This window comes from Babylonia areolata, chromosome 12 (assembly GCF_041734735.1).
Source record: "Babylonia areolata isolate BAREFJ2019XMU chromosome 12, ASM4173473v1, whole genome shotgun sequence".
Classification (NCBI taxonomy): Eukaryota; Metazoa; Mollusca; class Gastropoda; order Neogastropoda; family Buccinidae; genus Babylonia; species Babylonia areolata.
The window spans coordinates 5,950,049-5,968,794 of NC_134887.1; the positions used below are offsets into that span (position 1 = coordinate 5,950,049).

Here is an 18,746-nt window from a genome sequence, read left to right on the forward strand (position 1 = left end):
TCACCATACCCATGCTCGCTTTCTGCATTAAATTCGCTTTCTTCTTCGTCATCATCCACCTCTTCAATGTCCGACCCTTCAGTTTGTAGCATTTCAAGTACTTCGGCAACCCTAAAACATTGCTGTCACTGCCTTGTTCGCTTCACAACATTCTGAGAAGAGCCCGCTTTGCTAACAGGCTGGCACACAAGCAGACGACCGGTCAGTGACTTTGTCAGCGTGTGTGCGAGACGGGCCACACATCCCAGACTGACCAATCATACTGTTCGATTGTGGAGTGACCCAGAATAGCGCACTCTGCTTGGCTAATCACAAAATCACGTGTACAGCGCATGATGGAATTTTACTTTCGGAGAATGCTATTCCATTCCTTCGTCCGAATCCAAATACGTTTTGTGTAGGAATGCATGAGCATTCCTTCGTCCGGAGAGAGTTAATTAAGTTGTGAACTGATGACGGCTGGTGTACGGCACATGTGGAATCAGCAGCACAGACACTGTCGAGCAACTTAGGAAGTGACTTGGCTGCTAGCATTGCAGGGTCCTTTTTTTTTTTTCTTTTTTTCTTTCTAAGCATTGCAGGGTCTACTTCAGTTTGTTGCCTCATATCGACCTCACATTGATAGACTTGTCCCTGTGGACTGTCTGTACTTAAACTGTGACAGTTGTAGCCTGTGTGTGTGTGTGTGTGTGTGTGTGTGTGTGTGTGTGTTTGAGAGAGAGAGAATGAGTGTGTGAGAGAGAGAGAGAGGAGAGAGAGAGAGAGAGAGAACTTATAATGGATAAAATTATACAAATGCATCCCTAACACTTTGAAAATAGTACATGCTGCACGCTCACCGAGTGAGTCCCTGTGACGTACTGAAGAATTTCACATTGAACACATGAAAAGAGTAAAAATCATGCATCGGAGCTTCAGTCTGACTTTCATCTTCTGCCAACAAGGGTAGTTGTTTCCCTTCACCTTCCAGACGTGCGCCCTTCCCTCCCTTTCCATGATTCCTTTGTCTCTGTTGCTGTTGTCATGAAAACATATCTGCCCACTTCTTGGCCCAGAAACAAAGACAAAGACTGGAAGGTATGCCTACCATTGAATATGTGTGTGTAGCGATGCAGATAAGATCAGAATGTGCAGTATTGGAGTGAGCTTCTGAATGTAGTCTGGGACTCCCTAGAACTATGGTAAAAGTGAGCGAGTCCTTGGGACCCCCAAGATTTTTAACTCATTCAGCTCTGCATGTGGGCAGTGCCCAAAGTTTGATTCATTGAAATGGTGTACTTGTTCTTACACAGGCATTAACCTCGAGCAAAGGGAACTACCCTCTACAGTATTTCCAGCTGTGTTCCCACTTGTCAGGTTTGGGGAAAATCTGGTCAAATTTCAGTATATTTTCTTCGTTTTTCTGCATCAGTAATGTAGGGGAGCCTGCCAAGGCTGTAAACTCCCTAGGGTTGAATGGGTTAACTCGTCAGATCCCTTGGAGCGTGTGTGAGTGTGTGTGTGTGTGAGAGAGATGGGCAGGAGGATGGGGGGGGAGAGCTGGGACAGAATGAATTATTAACGCAGCGAAAAACATGTGACTGGCAGGTCCTGGTGTGACAGGAGGGACGACTCCTCCCACGTCCAAGTTGATGTCCCGCTTGTTTCCCAAACTGAAGCCTCAGCCCTCTGTTGTTCAGCAGCAGGTGTGTGTTATTAGTTGTTTTTTTCAAGTGTGTTTGTGAGTTTATTTGTGTGCGTGTGTTATGTAAGTGTGTTTGGGTGTGTGTGGGCATGCTTTGTATGTGTGCGTGTGGATATGTGTTTTGTGTGTGTGTGTGTGTGTGTGAGGGAGGGAAAGAGGAAGACATGTTGCGCTGTTCCCATTTAAAAATTACATGCTCTAAGTCCAACACACACATGCTTACATGTTTTCACACACACACGCACACATGCACACACACTCACACTTGCACTCGCACTTTCACTCGGTTTCTCACTCTCATACTCACTCTCACTCTCACACTCACGCTTTTCATAGGAAAGACGCTAACAAACACCTCACCACACTCACTTCCATTGTCGCGTGTGCTTATAAACAGCAACAGCAGAAGATTCAGATGGCGACAACGACAGCTGTGGGCGATGGCATCCAGTCCAAGGTTCTCAGAGAAAAGCTGGCGGAGCTGGAGGCTGAGATAGAAAAGTTCCGTACAGAGAACGCATCACTTGAAAGACTCCGAAGAGACCGAGAGGAGGTAAGCTGGGTTGTTATCATTATGATTACTTTTGATTTTAAGACACACATTGCATCATTGATGCATTGCCAACTGTTGGTACAAAGGCACTGCTTATACTTGGGGGTGGGGGGTAACCCCTCATCAAGGAACGTCAGAAAATGGTCTAAAGACATCGTTTTGATGGGTTGAAATGTCTCCCAGCCAACCAGTGATAGACTCACTTACTGACTGACATAGATACATACAAGATTAACCCCTAGGCTGCCTGCATGACGAGATAACTCGTCATGGCAAGCATGTATGCTTCGCTGCCTGCATGACGAGATAACTCGTCATCGAAATATTCTGACTTTTCCCTGCTTTGCATTCAGTTCGTTGACAAAAATGCTGGTAGCTTTAGCTTGGGGAATCTTTCTGGATTCTATTCATAGCTAGAAACACCATCTGCGTCATAAGGCAGTCCTTTATTTGAACGTTTTGGTTGGGTTACTGGCCGCAGTCTTTGCCTGGCTCCTCTCCTCGCTCGCTCAACAAAATGTCGGACTGACTCCGTGCTCAAGACATGCGCTCGTGGCGAACTAAATCAACCAAGATCACTTTCTTAGCTAATGCTCAGAAAGAATTGGAGCATAAATTCGAAGGAGAAGACAGTGGTGAACATTTATAGGACGATTTGATAGAAAATAAAGGGAGCAATCAAGAGAGTGGCCAAGATACAACTATCAGTGAGTGATGCAGGCTGTTCAACTCTAGCAGACGAATTTTTAGCAGGGCACCGTATGAGCTATTTTCTTGGCACTCAGCCAACGCGGTCTGATGAAGTGACGGTGTGAGAGGGGTGAAGAGGAGGGGGGTGGAGACTGAGGGGGCGTGGCCTCACATCCATATTATCACTTGCAGAAGTCACAATGCATCTATTTCTTTTTCAGTTTTTTTATATTGTGGTTGTTCTAGTATGATTTTGTGTGTGCAGATATCCATTTGTCCAGAAAATGATATTTTTGTGCAAATTACCAGACTAATGTTTGTAATGAACAAGTTGAAAATGTGACAAAAAACAAAACACTGATTTCAAAACAACAGCATGTCACTTAAAATGCATAAAATGGGAAAACATCATGTGTTTTGTATTCTTTATTCATTTCCCTTTCAGAAAATATATACTTTTATGGGTCTTTCTCCAATAACAAAGAGCACAGAATTTTTTGAAAATTTATACCCGTTTTTTGTGAAAAAACCCTGGCAAATAGATTTCACTTAAATCTTATTTTCCTGGCAGCGAAAGGGTTAAATAAGCATTCCATAGATTTTTATGATTATTGGTAAGTAATGTCAATTTACCGTTTTTGGTGTGCAGTTTTTGGTATGTGATTTTAGGTCCTTGTCTTTCATTTATTTGGTGACAGCTGAATATTCATTAATATCTGCGCATTGCCTTGTTTTGTATTCTATTACTTTTTGTCACGACATATTTCTCTCTGCGTGAAATCGCACAGCTGTTCCAAGGGAAAACATGTCACCACTGTGCAGTACCACCTTTTTTAGAAAGTCCTTTTTTTTTTATTTTCTTTTTTTTTTTTAATATAGCAGCATGTGTATTTATTTTTAGTCTCCAATGAAAGTGGATTTTTCTTACAGAATTTTGCCAGGGACAAACCCTTTCATCGCCATGGGTTCTTTTTACATATGTTAAGTGCATGCTGTACATGGAGCATCAGTGTATCATCTCATCTGACTGACCAGCACTCTGACCACCCACCACTCAAGGTCTAGTGGATGGTGTGTGTGGGGGGAGGGGTTGTGGGGTGGGGGGTTAGTAAAAATCCTGGTCCTTATAAGAGACTTGTGTGCCCAACGCTCAGTTTGTATCACAGACTGACAAAAGCTTACTGTAGGGCCAACAGAAAAATGAGAACTGTATGGTTGATGGTTTCTCCATCGCAATGGAAAGTCATTTACAGCTTAGTCTTCTGTGAAGGACTGTGACTCTCAAACTAGGAGGCAAGATTGCACTGGCTCTTAGTGCTGCAGCCTTGGGGGGGGGGGGGCTGGTTGGCCTTTTGGGAACCATCCCAACGCCGACTGTCCTGATACCCTCTTGGCCGAGAGAGTTGGGGGGGGGGGGGGGGGGGGGGTGCATGTAACTTGGGCAAGACACTTTCCACTATAATCAAAATCCAGCCCAGATAGTTGGGACAGCCGTTGCCTCCTCTGCTGTTCTGATGGTCGTAGTCAAAGACACAACTATCATACAGTATGAGACTTGAACCAGTGCGCTGTCACTGCCAAGTCAGGGTCATTACCACTGAGCCACTGCTGCTCAGCTCAGTTTAGTTTCTCGAGGAGGCGTCACAGCATTCGGACAAATCCATATACGCTGTACCACGTCTGCTAAGCAGATAACCTTACCAGCAGCGTAACCCCAATATGCTCAGCCAGGCCTTGATGGGGGAGGGGGGGTGGGGGGTGGGGGGGGGAGATATATAAGTCATTAAATTAATGAATAAATAAGTAAATAAATCTAAAAATAAAATAGAAATGAGTAAGCAAATAGATAAAGAAATAGAATAGAACGTAAAATAATAAAGATAAAGTAGAATGAAAAAAAAGAAGAAAATAAAAAGTAAAGTAGGCAATAATGATGAATAAATAAACAAGCAAATGATCAGTATCAGTAGCTCAAGGAGGCATCACTGCATTCGGACAAATCCATATGCTCTACACCACATCTGCCAAGCAGATGCCTGACCAGCAGCGTAACCCAACATGCTTAGCAGGCCTTAAAAAAAGAAAAGAAAAAAAAAAAAGAGCAAATGAATATAAATAAACACACAGACATGCATGCACATACACACACACACACACACACACACACACACAACGTGCTGCACTTGACAATACTGATTGATTTTCTGTTTATTTATTTTCAGGGGGTGAACAAACTGAAAGAGGAGATAGCTCGCTTTGATCAGGAGAAAACGGAGGAGCTGAGACGGCTGGAGGAGTTCAAGTCCCAGGAGATGAAAAAGCTGAAGTAAGGCCAAGGGGACAGGTTGTGTGGCAAGCTTTTGTGGCGTCTGGGGCAGGAGGGGGATTGGCCAAGTGGTTGGAATTTGTTGAGACAGAAAGGGAAAGGGATAACCATGATGGCATTATTTGATTTGACGCTCTGTGTGTGTGTGTGTGTATTTGCATGCATGCATGCATGTGTGTGTGTGTGTGTGTGTGTGTGTGTGTGTGTGCGTGTGTGTGTGCTCCACACAAAATTCAGGCATTCTTTTTTTTTTTTTTTTTTTTTTTTTTTGCTGCCCCATCATCTGCACCGTTTCAGTGGCATTACTCCCACGCCGCTCATTTAGATTCCCCCAATACACAGCCACACCCGGGTTCGTCCGTCGCAGTTCCAGCGTCAGCTCAGCAGTCCACAGGGAACCATCGATGTTAGGTCGCCAGGAGGCCACACACCAGAGGAGACACTGCACTGCTGCTGAGTCACTTCGGTGGTGTTCAGTGGTGCCAAAATCAGGCATTCTTGATGCTGTTTTAGGAGGGGAGTGGTGGGGGAGAAGGAGGGAGTGCTCTGCTATGTGTTAAACAAGTCGCTGATAAGGCTTCATTATAAGGTATTCTCTTGCATGTTGAATAATGTTATCAAAGGCTTCAGACAAAAAGTATGGGTATTCCCTTGCATGCTAAATAATGTTATCGACTGTGTTCGAGAATTATTTTCTTGTCTTTTCAGACCCAGAATGATAGGTGTTGGGCTGAATGGTAAATACGTTCTTGATCGCACGTAAAATGAAACTTGTATGTTAAAAGACTCTTGTATGTTATATTATGTTAGTGACCACATTTCAGACAAAAAGTAGGACCTGTCGCTTGGTAATTTTGATGCATTTTATACACTGTTAATCACGTTTCAGACGAAACATGATTATTATGCGTCCTGATTGTTGGTAAGTAAGTTCTTCTTCTTCTTTCCGTTACACCACCAACATCGACTTGCTGATGAGTCTGTCGTGGTTCATGCATGCTGGGTATTTTCGTGTCTCCATAACCCACCAAACACTGACATGGATTACAGGATCTTTAACGTGCATATTTGATCTTCTGTGTGCGTATACACACGCTAATTCCATGAGAGACAGAGAAAAATTAAGTATTCTACAGACCAAAAAAAAAGAAAAAAAAGAAAGGTATTGGTGCATCTACAAGATCCGATGGCAGGAGAAGATCCGAAACGAAGATCTGTGGGAGCGAGCGGGACAGGAACTAGTGGCCAAGCAGATATTGCGGAGGAAGTGGGGCTGGATCGGACACACCCTCAGGAAGCCAGCATCCAGCATCACACGCCAAGCCCTGACCTGGAACCTGCAGGGAAAGAGGAAGAGAGGCCGGCCTCGAAACAGCTGGAGGCGAGATACCGAGGCAGAGCTGAAGCAGCAAGGGACCAACTGGACTGGAATGGCCAGAACAGCCCAGAACAGAGTGCGATGGCGAGGGGCCGTCGATGGCCTATGCTCCACCAGGAGCGATGGGCAAAATGAATGAATGAATTGTGCTGCACAGTAAATGTTTGTTTTCAGGCATGAAAGGAAGCTGTTTGAGACCTACCAGAAGCAGGTTCGCTCCATACCGGACAAGAAAGAGCGGGAGGAAATTGAAGTACTGAGGAGACAGGTAAGAATGACAGGAAGAGAGTATTGCGTTTTCTTCAGTTTAACGTCTGTTCACTATAAGTGTTTTTAGACGGAAAGGAGTAAAGTAGTGTATAAAGGAAAGGGAATGCATGTGAATATTCGTGTTTAAAAAAAAAAAAAAAAAGTTCATGTTATGTATCACAGGAAAAGTATATTATAAGAAAAAGTCTAAAGAGGTTGTGGTGTGTATTGAATGAGTTGTCATGGGAAGGAGAATATGTATATGCATATCAGCAAGTATTAACCTACAACAATGTAAATATAAATAACAGTATTAAAAATAATTCATCAAAGGAGGATACCAACTGGACTGGAGTTTAAATTTTCTGAAAACATTCTAAGCAATGAATAATCATTCAAAATCTTTTCAGTGGCTTATGAAATATTGGAAGAAAAGTCATCAACTACATCTTTTGGAAGTAACTGTCTTATGCTCGGACAATGAATGAGTAGATGGCTTACAATTATTTGCTTACCGCATATACATTTTATATTTTTAGAAAATTTTGTACGAAAGGCATTTAAACGAAGTCTATACATTAGACTTGTAATTTGTCTTGAATGTGCTGCTGGTGTCGAATTTAGAAAATGTTTGGGATTAGCTGCATTCTTTGTGTTTACACAATATTGGTAATATTGATTATTTGAATCTGTAAGTAATTTCTTAAATCGATTTCTAGATGCATTTTCTATACAGCTAATGCATTCATGTAGATCTAACTGGATGTCAAGTTGTATTGTATTGTGTGTGTGTGTCTGTGTGTGTGAGTGTGTGTGTGTGTGTGTTGTATAGAAGAAATGTGCTAGTAGTGTCAAGATCATGTTTCAAAATTGTGATTGTGACATTGAGGTGCACAAATCATACATGTCTATTGCAGTTGCATAGGTACATTCACAAGTTTGTGTTTGTGCAGCCGTTCGTATGCTTTGCGTCAGTATGTTCCTTTATCCAAATGAAATATATTCTAGTTTTAAGGCAAAAGGATTTAGAGATGAAAACCCAGTGTTACTGAGCAAAAATATAATCAACATAACTGTGGCAGAGAGAGAAAGAGGAAATGTTGAAATGAGTGACTGTGTTCCTGTCTAAGTCAACTTGATGTGAACACTCAATAAGTTCAGTTCAGTTCATTTAGTCAAGAAGGTGGCACAGCGTCCGGACAAATCCATATATGCTACACCACATCTGCTAGGCAGATACCTGACAGCAGCACAACTTAACTCACTCGGGACGACAAGTTTTCTCCCTTGCTTTTCCCCACAGACGGCCCATTTGTAAGGGTTTGGAAAAAAATTACAAAAAATACAAAATACTGTGTAAGAAAATGAAACTTTCAGAACTGGTTTATTACCTGTTGAGCTATTACATATAAAAAAAACATAATTTCTCATCTCATTTTTACAGTTTTGCCATATGTAGAAAATACTGCCAATTTTTCACCCCGAATCACCATACCCATGCTCGCTTTCTGCATTAAATTCGCTTTCTTCTTCATCATCATCCACCTCTTCAATGTCCGACCCTTCAGTTTGTAGCATTTCAAGTACTTCGGCAACCCTAAAACGTTGCCGTCACTGCCTTGTTCGCTTCACAACATTCTGAGAAGAGCCCGCTTTGCTAACAGGCTGGCACGCGAGCAGACGACCGGTCAGTGACTTTGTCAGCGTGTGTGCGAGACGGGCCACACATCCCAGGCTGACCAATCATACTGTTCGATTGTGGAGTGACCCAGAATAGTGCACTCTGCTTGGCTAATCACAAAATCACTTGTACAGCGCATGATGGAATTTTACTTTCGGAGGATGCTATTCCATTCCTTCGTCCGAATCCAAATACGTTTTGTGTAGGAATGCGTGAGTATTCCTTCGTCCGGAGAGAGTTAACATGCTTGTCAGGCCTTGAGTGCATGCTTATATATTTTTGTACCTGTCAGAGTGGATTTCTTTTTGCATACTTTCACCAGAAGACAGTACTCTCGTTGCCGTGGGTTCTTTTTCAGTACGCCAAGTGCGTGCTGCACACGGGAGCTCAGTTTGTCGCCTCATCCGAAAGACAAGACGCTCACTTTAATTTTCCAGTCAAACTTGGGGAGAAAGGGCGAGAGCGGGATTCGAACCCATACCCTCACAGGCTCTCTGTATCGGCAGCTGAGCGTCTTTTTTTTTTTTTTTTTTTTTTTTGCTGCCCCATCATCTGCACCGTTTCGGTGGCATTACACCCACACAGCTCATTTGGATTCCCCCATACACGGCCACACCCGGGTTCGTCCGTCGCAGTTCCAGCGTCGGCAGTCCACAGGGAACCATCGATGTTAGGTCGCCAGGAGGCCACACACCAGAGGAGACCCTGCACTGCTGCTGAGTCACTTCGGTGGTGCAGCTGAGCGTCTTAACCATTCTGCCACCTTCCCCCTCGAACACTCAGTAAACCAGTGAGAAGATGACTGGTTCAGGAGGCAGGTGGCACAATAGTTGAGATGCTTATCTGCAAATCTGTGGAGTGATGGCCTAGAGGTAACGCGTCCGCCTAGGAAGCGAGAGAATCTGAGCGCACTGGTTCGAATCACGGCTCCGCCGCTGATATTTTCTCCCCCTCCACTAGACCTTGAGTGGTGGTCTGGACGCTAGTCATTCGGATGAGACCATAAACCGAGGTCCCGTGTGCACCACGCACTTAGCGCACATAAAAGAACCCACGGCAACAAAAGGGTTGTTCCTGGAAAAATTCTGTAGAAAAATCCACATGATAAGGAAAAACAAATACAACTGCACGCAGGAAAAATACAAAAAAAAAAAAAGAAAAAAAAAAAGGGTGGCGCTGTAGTATAGTGACGCGCTCTCCCTGGGGAGAGCAGCCCGAATTTCACACAGAGAAATCTGTTGTGATAAAAAGAAATACAAAATACAAAAAACACAAAATACGATGTTCAGGAGGGTCTGTGTTTGAATCCAGGTCTCACCACCCCTTTGACTGGAGAATCAAATCATCGGGTCGTTCAGACGAAACGAAACAAGTGTGGCACACACTTGGTGCACTGACAAAAGAACCCACATGGCATCATAAGTGTTGAGCTGTAGTCCCATGTGTGTGGCACACACTTGGTGCACTGACAAAAGAACGCACATGGCATCATAAGTGTTGAGCTGTAGTCCCATGTGTGTGGCACACACTTGGTGCACTGAAAAAAGAACCCGTGGCAACATGAGAGTTGTCCTCTGGCAAAACTTTGCAGAACAAATCCACTCTGATAGTTACACAAATATATATGCACAGGTACACAAATATATATATATATATATATAGATATAGATATATATATATATATATATATATACACACTCCTATATATATGCATGCACTCAAGGTCTGACTCGTGCATTGGGTTATGTTGCTGTCAGGCATGTTCTCTCCAGATGTGGTGTAGTGCAGAGGGGTTTGTCTAAATGCAGTGACGCCTCTTTGAGAAACTGTCCCAAAGAGGCGTTTCGGCAAACCTTAAGTGCGCTACATATCTGCGTCAAGGCCTGACTAAGCGCGTTGGGTTACGCTGCTGGTCAGGCATCTGCTTGGCAGATGTGGTGTAGCGTATATGGTTTTGTCCGAACGCAGTGACGCCTCCTTGAGCTACTGAAACTGAAACTGAGAAACTGAAACTGCAGCTGCCTAGCAGATATGTAGCGCACTTAAGGTTTGCCGAAACGCCTCTTTGGGACAGTGAAACTGCACCTGCCAAGCAGATGCTGTGTAGCGCATTAGAGGTTTGTCTAAAGGCCTCTTTGGGACGGTGAAACTGCATCTGCCTAGCAGATGTTGTGTAGCGCATTAGAGGTTTGTCTAAAGGCCTCTTTGGGACGGTGAAACTGCATCTGCCTAGCAAATGCGGTGTAGCGCATTAGAGGTTTGTCTAAAGGCCTCTTTGGGACGGTGAAACTGCATGTGCCTTGCAGATGCGGTGTAGCGCATTAGAGGTTTGTCTAAAGGCCTCTTTGGGACGGTGAAACTGCATCTGCCTAGCAGATGTTGTGTAGTGCATTAGAGGTTTGTCTAAAGGCCTCTTTGGGACGGTGAAACTGCATCTGCCTAGCAGATGCTGTGTAGCGCATTAGAGCTTTGTCTAAAGGCCTCTTTGGGACGGTGAAACTGCATCTGCCTTGCAGATGCGGTGTAGCCCATTAGAGGTTTGTCTAAAGGCCTCTTTGGGACGGTGAAACTGCATCTGCCTAGCAAATGCGGTGTAGCGCATTAGAGGTTTGTCTAAAGGCCTCTTTGGGACGGTGAAACTGCATGTGCCTAGCAGATGCGGTGTAGCGCATTAGAGGTTTGTCTAAAGGCCTCTTTGGGACGGTGAAACTGCATCTGCCTAGCAGATGCTGTGTAGCGCATTAGAGGTTTGTCTAAAGGCCTCTTTGGGACGGTGAAACTGCATCTGCCTAGCAGATGCTGTGTAGCGCATTAGAGGTTTGTCTAAAGGCCTCTTTGGGACGGTGAAACTGCATCTGCCTAGCAGATGTTGTGTAGCGCATTAGAGGTTTGTCTAAAGGCCTCTTTGGGACGGTGAAACTGCATCTGCCTAGCAGATGCTGTGTAGCGCATTAGAGCTTTGTCTAAAGGCCTCTTTGGGACGGTGAAACTGCATCTGCCTTGCAGATGCGGTGTAGCCCATTAGAGGTTTGTCTAAAGGCCTCTTTGGGACGGTGAAACTGCATCTGCCTAGCAAATGCGGTGTAGCGCATTAGAGGTTTGTCTAAAGGCCTCTTTGGGACGGTGAAACTGCATCTGCCTAGCAGATGCTGTGTAGCGCATTAGAGGTTTGTCTAAAGGCCTCTTTGGGACGGTGAAACTGCATCTGCCTAGCAGATGTTGTGTAGCGCATTAGAGGTTTGTCTAAAGGCCTCCTTGAGACGATGAAACTGCGTTCTCATTGCTGTGGCAGCTGAACGACCTGCAGGACGAAATGAAGCGCAAGGAGAGTCGCTGGACGTCCAGCACAGCTCGCCTCAAGACACGCGTCACGGAGCTGGAAGGGGAGAACGCAGAGCTGCGGGAAGAGCTGAAGATGCTGGAGCGAAAGCGCCTGGAGTGGATGCAGTCACGCCCGGCGAACAGACCCTCCATGTCCCAGGTAAATCACTTAGTCAGTCCTTGGAGTGGATGCATTCATGCCCCGGCGAACAGACCCTCCATGTCCCAAGTGAATCACTTAGTCAGTCCTTGGAGTGGATGCATTCATGCCCCGGCGAACAGACCCTCCATGTCCCAGGTAAGTCACTTAGTCAGTCCTTGGAGTGGATGCAGTCATGCCCCGGTGAACAGACCGTCACTGTCCCAAGTGAGTCACTTAGTCAGTCCTTGGAGTGGATGCATTCATGCCCCGGCGAACAGACCCTCCATGTCCCAGGTAAGTCACTTAGTCAGTCCTTGGAGTGGATGCAGTCATGCCCCGGTGAACAGACCGTCACTGTCCCAGGTAAGTCAGTCCTTGGAGTGGATGCAGTCATGCCCCGGTGAACAGACCGTCACTGTCCCAGGTAAGTCAGTCCTTGGAGTGGATGCAGTCATGCCCCGGCGAACAGACCATCACTGTCCCAGGTAAGTCCTTGGAGTGGATGCAGTCATGCCCCGGTGAACAGACCGTCACTGTCCCAGGTAAGTCTTGGAGTAGATGCAGTCATGTCCCGGCGAATAGACCCTCCATGTTCCAGGTAAGTAGGTCCTTGGAGTGGGTATAGTCACGCCCCTGTGAGCAAACCTTCATCTGTTTCCTGTGTCACTCAGTCATGTTTCAGTCATGCATGCACACACACTCATTACAGGTTAAAATGACAGAAGGAGAGGAGGATACTGTTGAGGAAAGTACTTTCTGCACTTTGAGGAAACTGATTAATGTTCCTGCCATTACCTGGAAAAATGAGAAAGGGTGGGGATGATGATCAAGCATGAAAACAAGTGTTTAACTGTCCCTTGAGCTAGCTCCTCCAGTTAACCTTCCAGTTCAAACCCGGTGTCGTAATGCATCCTCAGCAACCACCCACTCGTATCCCCCTTTACCCCTTCCCCTTCTTTCTCCCTCCCTCCCTCCCTCCCCCCCCCCCCCCGACACACAAAATAAAAGAGAGAGAGAGATGCCATATCAAGATTGAATTATCATTATTATTATGATTATTATCATTAGTAGTAGTAGTATCATCATTGTTATCATCATTATTGTACTTATGATTATGATGATGATGATTGTACATATTATCACAATTATTATTATTAAGCATTTTTTCAATATCATCATTGATTTATCAGTTCATTATTATTAGTAGTAGTAGCAGTATTATTGTTAATGATATTATCAATATTGTTATTGCTATTTCCATCATTATTATTGTCATCTTTTTTTTTTTCATTGTTATCTTTTCTGATTCCCTCACATCTTTTAAATCTGGTCTCAAAGCTCACCTTTTCCCTCAGCAATAAGTTCAGTTGTGGCAGGTCCACTTCCTTTGCGTTAGCTGTGCTTGACTATGTGTGTATACATATGTATGTGTACATAACTACATGCATGTATATGAATGGGTATAGTGCGTGCGTGTGTTTATGTAAGTTTGTGCCTGCCTATGTGTGCGTATGTGTTAGGGTAGCTGTTAGATACACATGTATGTTAAAATGTATGTATGCAGTGTGTGTGTGTGTGTGTGTGTGTGTGTGTGTGTGTGTGTGTAGTCACATTTTGGTGTGTGTATGTAACATTGATGTAATGTTTTATGTTAACAAAAGCATTTTTGTAAAGCACACTAGAGCAGATTTCTGGATAGTGTGCTATATAAGTATCCATTATTATTATTATTATTATTATTATCAGTAGTAGTAGTAGTAGTAGTAGTAGTAGTATCATGATTATTATCATTATTAAACTATCATCATCAGTATCATTGCTGCATTCCCCAGTCATCATCGTCATCAGCAGCACCCAGGTCGGCACCTCGCAGCAGCACCCCCACCCATGACAGTGGCGTCACCACCACCACCACCACTACCAACGGGGGCGTCCCCGAAGCCTTCGGAAGTCGATCTAGACCTTCCGCCAATCCTGCCCTGATGTCTGGAGCCGTCACCATGACGACGCAGATGACGAACGGGATGGGCGCCGCTGCTGCTGCAGGGAAAAGCGGGTCAGGGGTCATTGGTGGGGGTCACAACAACTCGGGCGGAGAGTCCATGCCGCGCGGAGAGCCGGCCACGCCCTCCATGATCGAAGGGTGGGTGGGTGTGGAGGCTTGGTTTTAGGGATGGGGGGGTGGGGCTTTCCCTTCTTTTCTTTCTTTCTTTCTTTCTATCTTTCTTTCTTGTTTTTTTTTGTTGCTGTTTTTTTAGTTGTTGTTGTTGTTTTAAACATTGATTTTCATTATAATGAGTAGACCAGCATGTGCGACCCCTTATATTAAATACATGCGTTCAAAGTTATTAGTTAATGAGTGATTGTGGTGGTGGTGGTTTTTTTTTTTTGGGGGGGGGGGTTGTTATAAGGAGAGCAGATTCCTTGAGGAAAGGGCACAAAGACGGTTGGGGGGGGGGGGGGGGGGGGGGGGGGGTGGTTGTGTTCATCTTCCATTTGTCTTTTTCTTTTGTTCTTTTTTTTTTTTAACATTATGATCATAGGCATGCACACACAAAAAGAAAAAGAAAAAATGTTACAATACATTTTTTGTGTGTGTGTGTGTGTGTGTGAAAGAGGCGTGTAGATTCCTCAAAGATAGATCCTTAGAGTCTTGAGAAGAATGTTAGAGAAGTTGTTCCTTCTTTTCAAGCAAACATCCAGGAGAAATGTGAGACGCCGTAATGTTTTAGCAAGGGAATGCCTCTATCAGACCCTGTACCTAGGTGGACTTCATGGTTGGGGTTGTGCCCGGTTCACTTTCATGCCTGACTAAGCGCTTTGGGGTTACGCTGCTGGTCAGGCATCTGCTTGGCAGATGTGGTGTAGCGTATATGGCTTTGTCCGAACACAGTGATGCCTCCTTGAGCTATCGAAACTACCGAAAACTCACTTTCAGATCAGTTCCAGTGTAGCTGTGATGGTAGGACCTGCTAGTGCCTGGTCCCCCTTCGTGTGTATATGCAAGCAGAAGATCAAATACGTACGTTAAAGATCCCGTTATCCGCGTCAGTGTTCGGTGGGTTACGGAAACAAAAACATATCCAGCATGCACCCCCCCCCCAAGACCCCTCCCTGAAAATGGAGTATGGCTGCCTGCATGGAGGGTATAAATGGTCATACACATATAAGCCCACTCTTGTGCATGCCGGTGAACATGGGAGTTGCAGCCCACAAACGAAGAAGTTCCACACACATGGACAGATAAACATGAGTCAGAAGGAAAAAAAAAAAAGAGTAAACAATCCTTTATTCTGAACAAAAATACACACACACACACACACACACACACACACACACACAACAACAGCAATAAAAACTCTAAATCACTAAATCCCTTCTCGTGAAGCAAGTGCTCCTCTGAAATGCCACATGACTTCAAAGAAAGTCTGTCCATGACACACCAATCCCAGCGGCCCGGAAGCTCTACGGAGGACTGGAGGACCTGTGACGTACCGCCGCCTTTGTTGAGAGGATGGGGGAATCCATCTGATAAATGACGAATGAGACAACAGACAACAACAACACAGCGTGTAAAACCGGGACAAGAAAAGCAATGCTTTACCCTGTGTACTGAGCTACGTTCCACCCCACCATACTGTGATCACAGTCGGTGAAGCCTTCAAATTAGGTGCTCAAGTGTTAACACTAAGATAGTAAAAGCAGATGTTTCTTCCCCAAAGACAAAACACCAAACAACACTTCCGATAAAACAAAGGTAAAATTCTCACAGATATCGGGACTAACGGCAGTAACTAAACTAGGACATTATCAACCACTGGACATAAATTTTTTTTTTTTTTTTTTTTTTTTTGCTGCCCCATCATCTGCGTCGTTTCAGTGGCATTACTCCCACACCGCTCATTTAGATTCCCCCATACACGGCCACACCCGGGTTCGTCCGTCGCAGTTCTAGCGTCGGGGAGTCCACAGGGAACCATCGATGTTGGGTCGCCTGGAGGCCACACACCAGAGGAGACCCTGCACTGCTGCTGAGTCACTTCGGTGGTGTTCAGTGGTGCCTGTTCTGTTTTAACGTACTTAGGACACCACCTACTAAGCCCCCTACTAACGACAATAATGGCTCAGTCGCGGAGCCAGACTGAGTGAGCGTCTCTCTCACTGGACATAAATTATTGTGTGTTGAGTTCCTTGAAAGATGGGTCAGTGTTGATTTTTTTTTTTTTTTTTTTTTTGCAAAATGTGGAAACCCTTGTTTGCTGAGTGAGCACTCATCCAGTCTTCCCCACACACCCATTGAAACAGGGTGTCACCAGCAGCCATGACCACCACCACCAGTGGGACAAGCGGAGGTGTTTTGCCCGCCAAACCATCCTCCTCCTCCTCCTCCTCCTCCTTCCCCTCCAGGACAGTGGACAGACCCTCCATAGACCGCGGCAACGGCCAGTTTGAAGAGACACAGTACTCAGATGGAAAGGTAAAGGGGAAGGGGCTTTGGGGGTGGGGTGGGGGGGGGGGACTTGACATTACCACGTGGCTGACCCAAAAGTCTGGAATCATAGTAAAGATTAGATATTTATGAATTCCGTTATTGTGGAACGTGTTCCAAATGATCCCAGTTGTTTGTAACTTGCAGATCCAGTCGATACTGCCAGTCCATTAAATAAGACTAGGCTGATGATGGTAGGATTGATCTGCTTGAAAAGGAAACGAAAATGAAGGCAGTCACAGTGATTCCAGACTTTGTGTTGTATTGTATTGTATGTATTGTATTGTATTGTATTGTATTGTATTGTATTGTATTGTATTGTATTGTATTGCATTGCACTGCACTGCACTGTATTGCATTGCATTGTATTGCATTGTATTGTAATGTATTGTATCATATTGTATTGAAAATGTATATAACTTTTTTTCACAGCCTCTTCCTCTGTGTGAAATTCGGGCTGATGTCTTCTGAGGGAGACTGCATTGCCACAGTGCAGCGTCGCCCATATGTTTTTGTTTTTTTTCTTTGCTTCCCTCTATCAGATCCAAGTGGATCTTTTTTTTCTTTTTTCTTTTTTTTATAGAAAGTTGCCAGGGTCAGTCCTTTAGTTTTTTGGTTTTTTCCCCCGGACTTTCTTGGGTCGACCACTGTTTTATTTTGTACATGAATTCATTATAACAATTCAGAGTAGATGGAAAAGAAAGGGGAAAGTCCTTTAGTTGCCAGGAGTTCTTTTATGTGGGCAACTGCACATAGGACAGGACCTGGTTTGTCATTGGTAGTGTTGGTCACTCACTCCACTGTGCTACCTTCAGCTTCATAGTGTGCAGGGCTGTGACAATGGCCACTTTTTAAATGACACTGTCTGTATGTGTCCTTGTGAGTTTTTCGTTTGATTTACATGTTCAAAATAAAGACCGTTCATTGATGTGTTTTTTTATATATTTTGTTTTGGTGCATGTGTGAGCGATACGTTAAAAAAACAAACACCAACGACAGATATTTAAAGAGATAATGATTCACTGAGGTGTGCGTTTTACTGGTGTCCACCACATTGTTGAGGGAGGGAGATTGTGTGTATGCATATGATGTGTATATATATATATAGAGAGAGAGAGAGAGAGAGAGAGAGAATGTGTGTCTTCATGTTTTACATCTATTTGCTTATTTATCTTTTTTTTTTTTTTTTTACATTATAGTTATTATTTATTTATTTGTGTAAGCTTATCTATCATTTATTCACCTTTTTTTTTTTTTTTCTCAAGGCCTGACTAAGCGCGTCGGGTTACGCTGCTGGTCAGGCACCTGCTTGGCAGATGTGGTGTAGCGTATATGGATTTGTCCGAACGCAGTGACGCCTCCTTGAGCTACTGAAACTGAAACTGAAACTATATATATATATAGAGAGAGAGATAGTTATATAAGTATATATATATGTGGGCACAATAGCCGAGTGGTTAAAGCGTTGGACTTTCAATCTGAGGGTCCCGGGTTCGAATCACGGTGATGGCGCCTGGTGGGTAAAGGGTGGAGATTTTTACGATCTCCCAAGTCAACATATGTGCAGACCTGCTAGTGCCTGAACCCCCTTCGTGTGTAAATGCATGCAGAAGATCAAATACGCACGTTAAAGATCCTGTAATCCATGTCAGCGTTCGGTGGGTTATGGAAACAAGAACATACCCAGCATGCACACCCCCGAAAGCGGGGTATGGCTGCCTACATGCCTCGAAGAAAGAAAGAAAGGTAGAGAGCGACAGAGAAAAAACTTTTGTTGCGTTTTTGCCCCATGCTTGCTTTCATCTCCAGTCTGTGTTCCTCCCCCCCTTTCCCCCCCCCCAACCCCCCACCCTCCCACCCCTACGCCCCATCCCCCGCCCTTCCAGGTGGAGCGTGTGTACGGCAACGGGTCGCGAGAGGTGCTCTTTGCGAACGGGACCCGCAAGGAGATCTCGACGGATGGCCAGTACTTCATCGTGTCCTTCTTCAACGGCGACATGAAGCAGGTGTTCGCCGACCAGAGAGTGGTGAGCTGTCGTCGTGTCTTTCGTGTCGCAGAGAGTTCACGTTGTGCCTGAATACCTGTTGTCCAGGTGTAAATTGTCTCGGAATGTGTGTTCCCCTTCAGAATGTGTTGTCCTTGAATAAGATTTTTGTGTGCATTGTCTCAGAACGTGGATTGTTCCACAGAAAGTCCATTGTCCCTCAATATGAGTTGTGTGTGCATTGTCTC

General features: G+C 44.6%; 1 protein-coding gene across 2 annotated transcripts in view; it reads left to right on the plus strand.

Annotated features, from left to right (window-relative positions):
* Positions 1-18,746, plus strand: part of LOC143288346 (uncharacterized) — a 55,651-nt gene that overhangs the window by 26,800 nt on the left and 10,105 nt on the right. For both annotated transcript variants that reach the window (XM_076596725.1, XM_076596726.1), the window contains exons 12-19: positions 1,588-1,685; positions 2,082-2,237; positions 5,150-5,253; positions 6,806-6,899; positions 11,854-12,042; positions 13,857-14,167; positions 16,330-16,501; positions 18,400-18,540. In XM_076596725.1, coding sequence (XP_076452840.1) covers positions 1,588-1,685; positions 2,082-2,237; positions 5,150-5,253; positions 6,806-6,899; positions 11,854-12,042; positions 13,857-14,167; positions 16,330-16,501; positions 18,400-18,540 — 1,265 coding nt within the window. The remainder of the gene's footprint in view (positions 1-1,587; positions 1,686-2,081; positions 2,238-5,149; positions 5,254-6,805; positions 6,900-11,853; positions 12,043-13,856; positions 14,168-16,329; positions 16,502-18,399; positions 18,541-18,746) is intronic.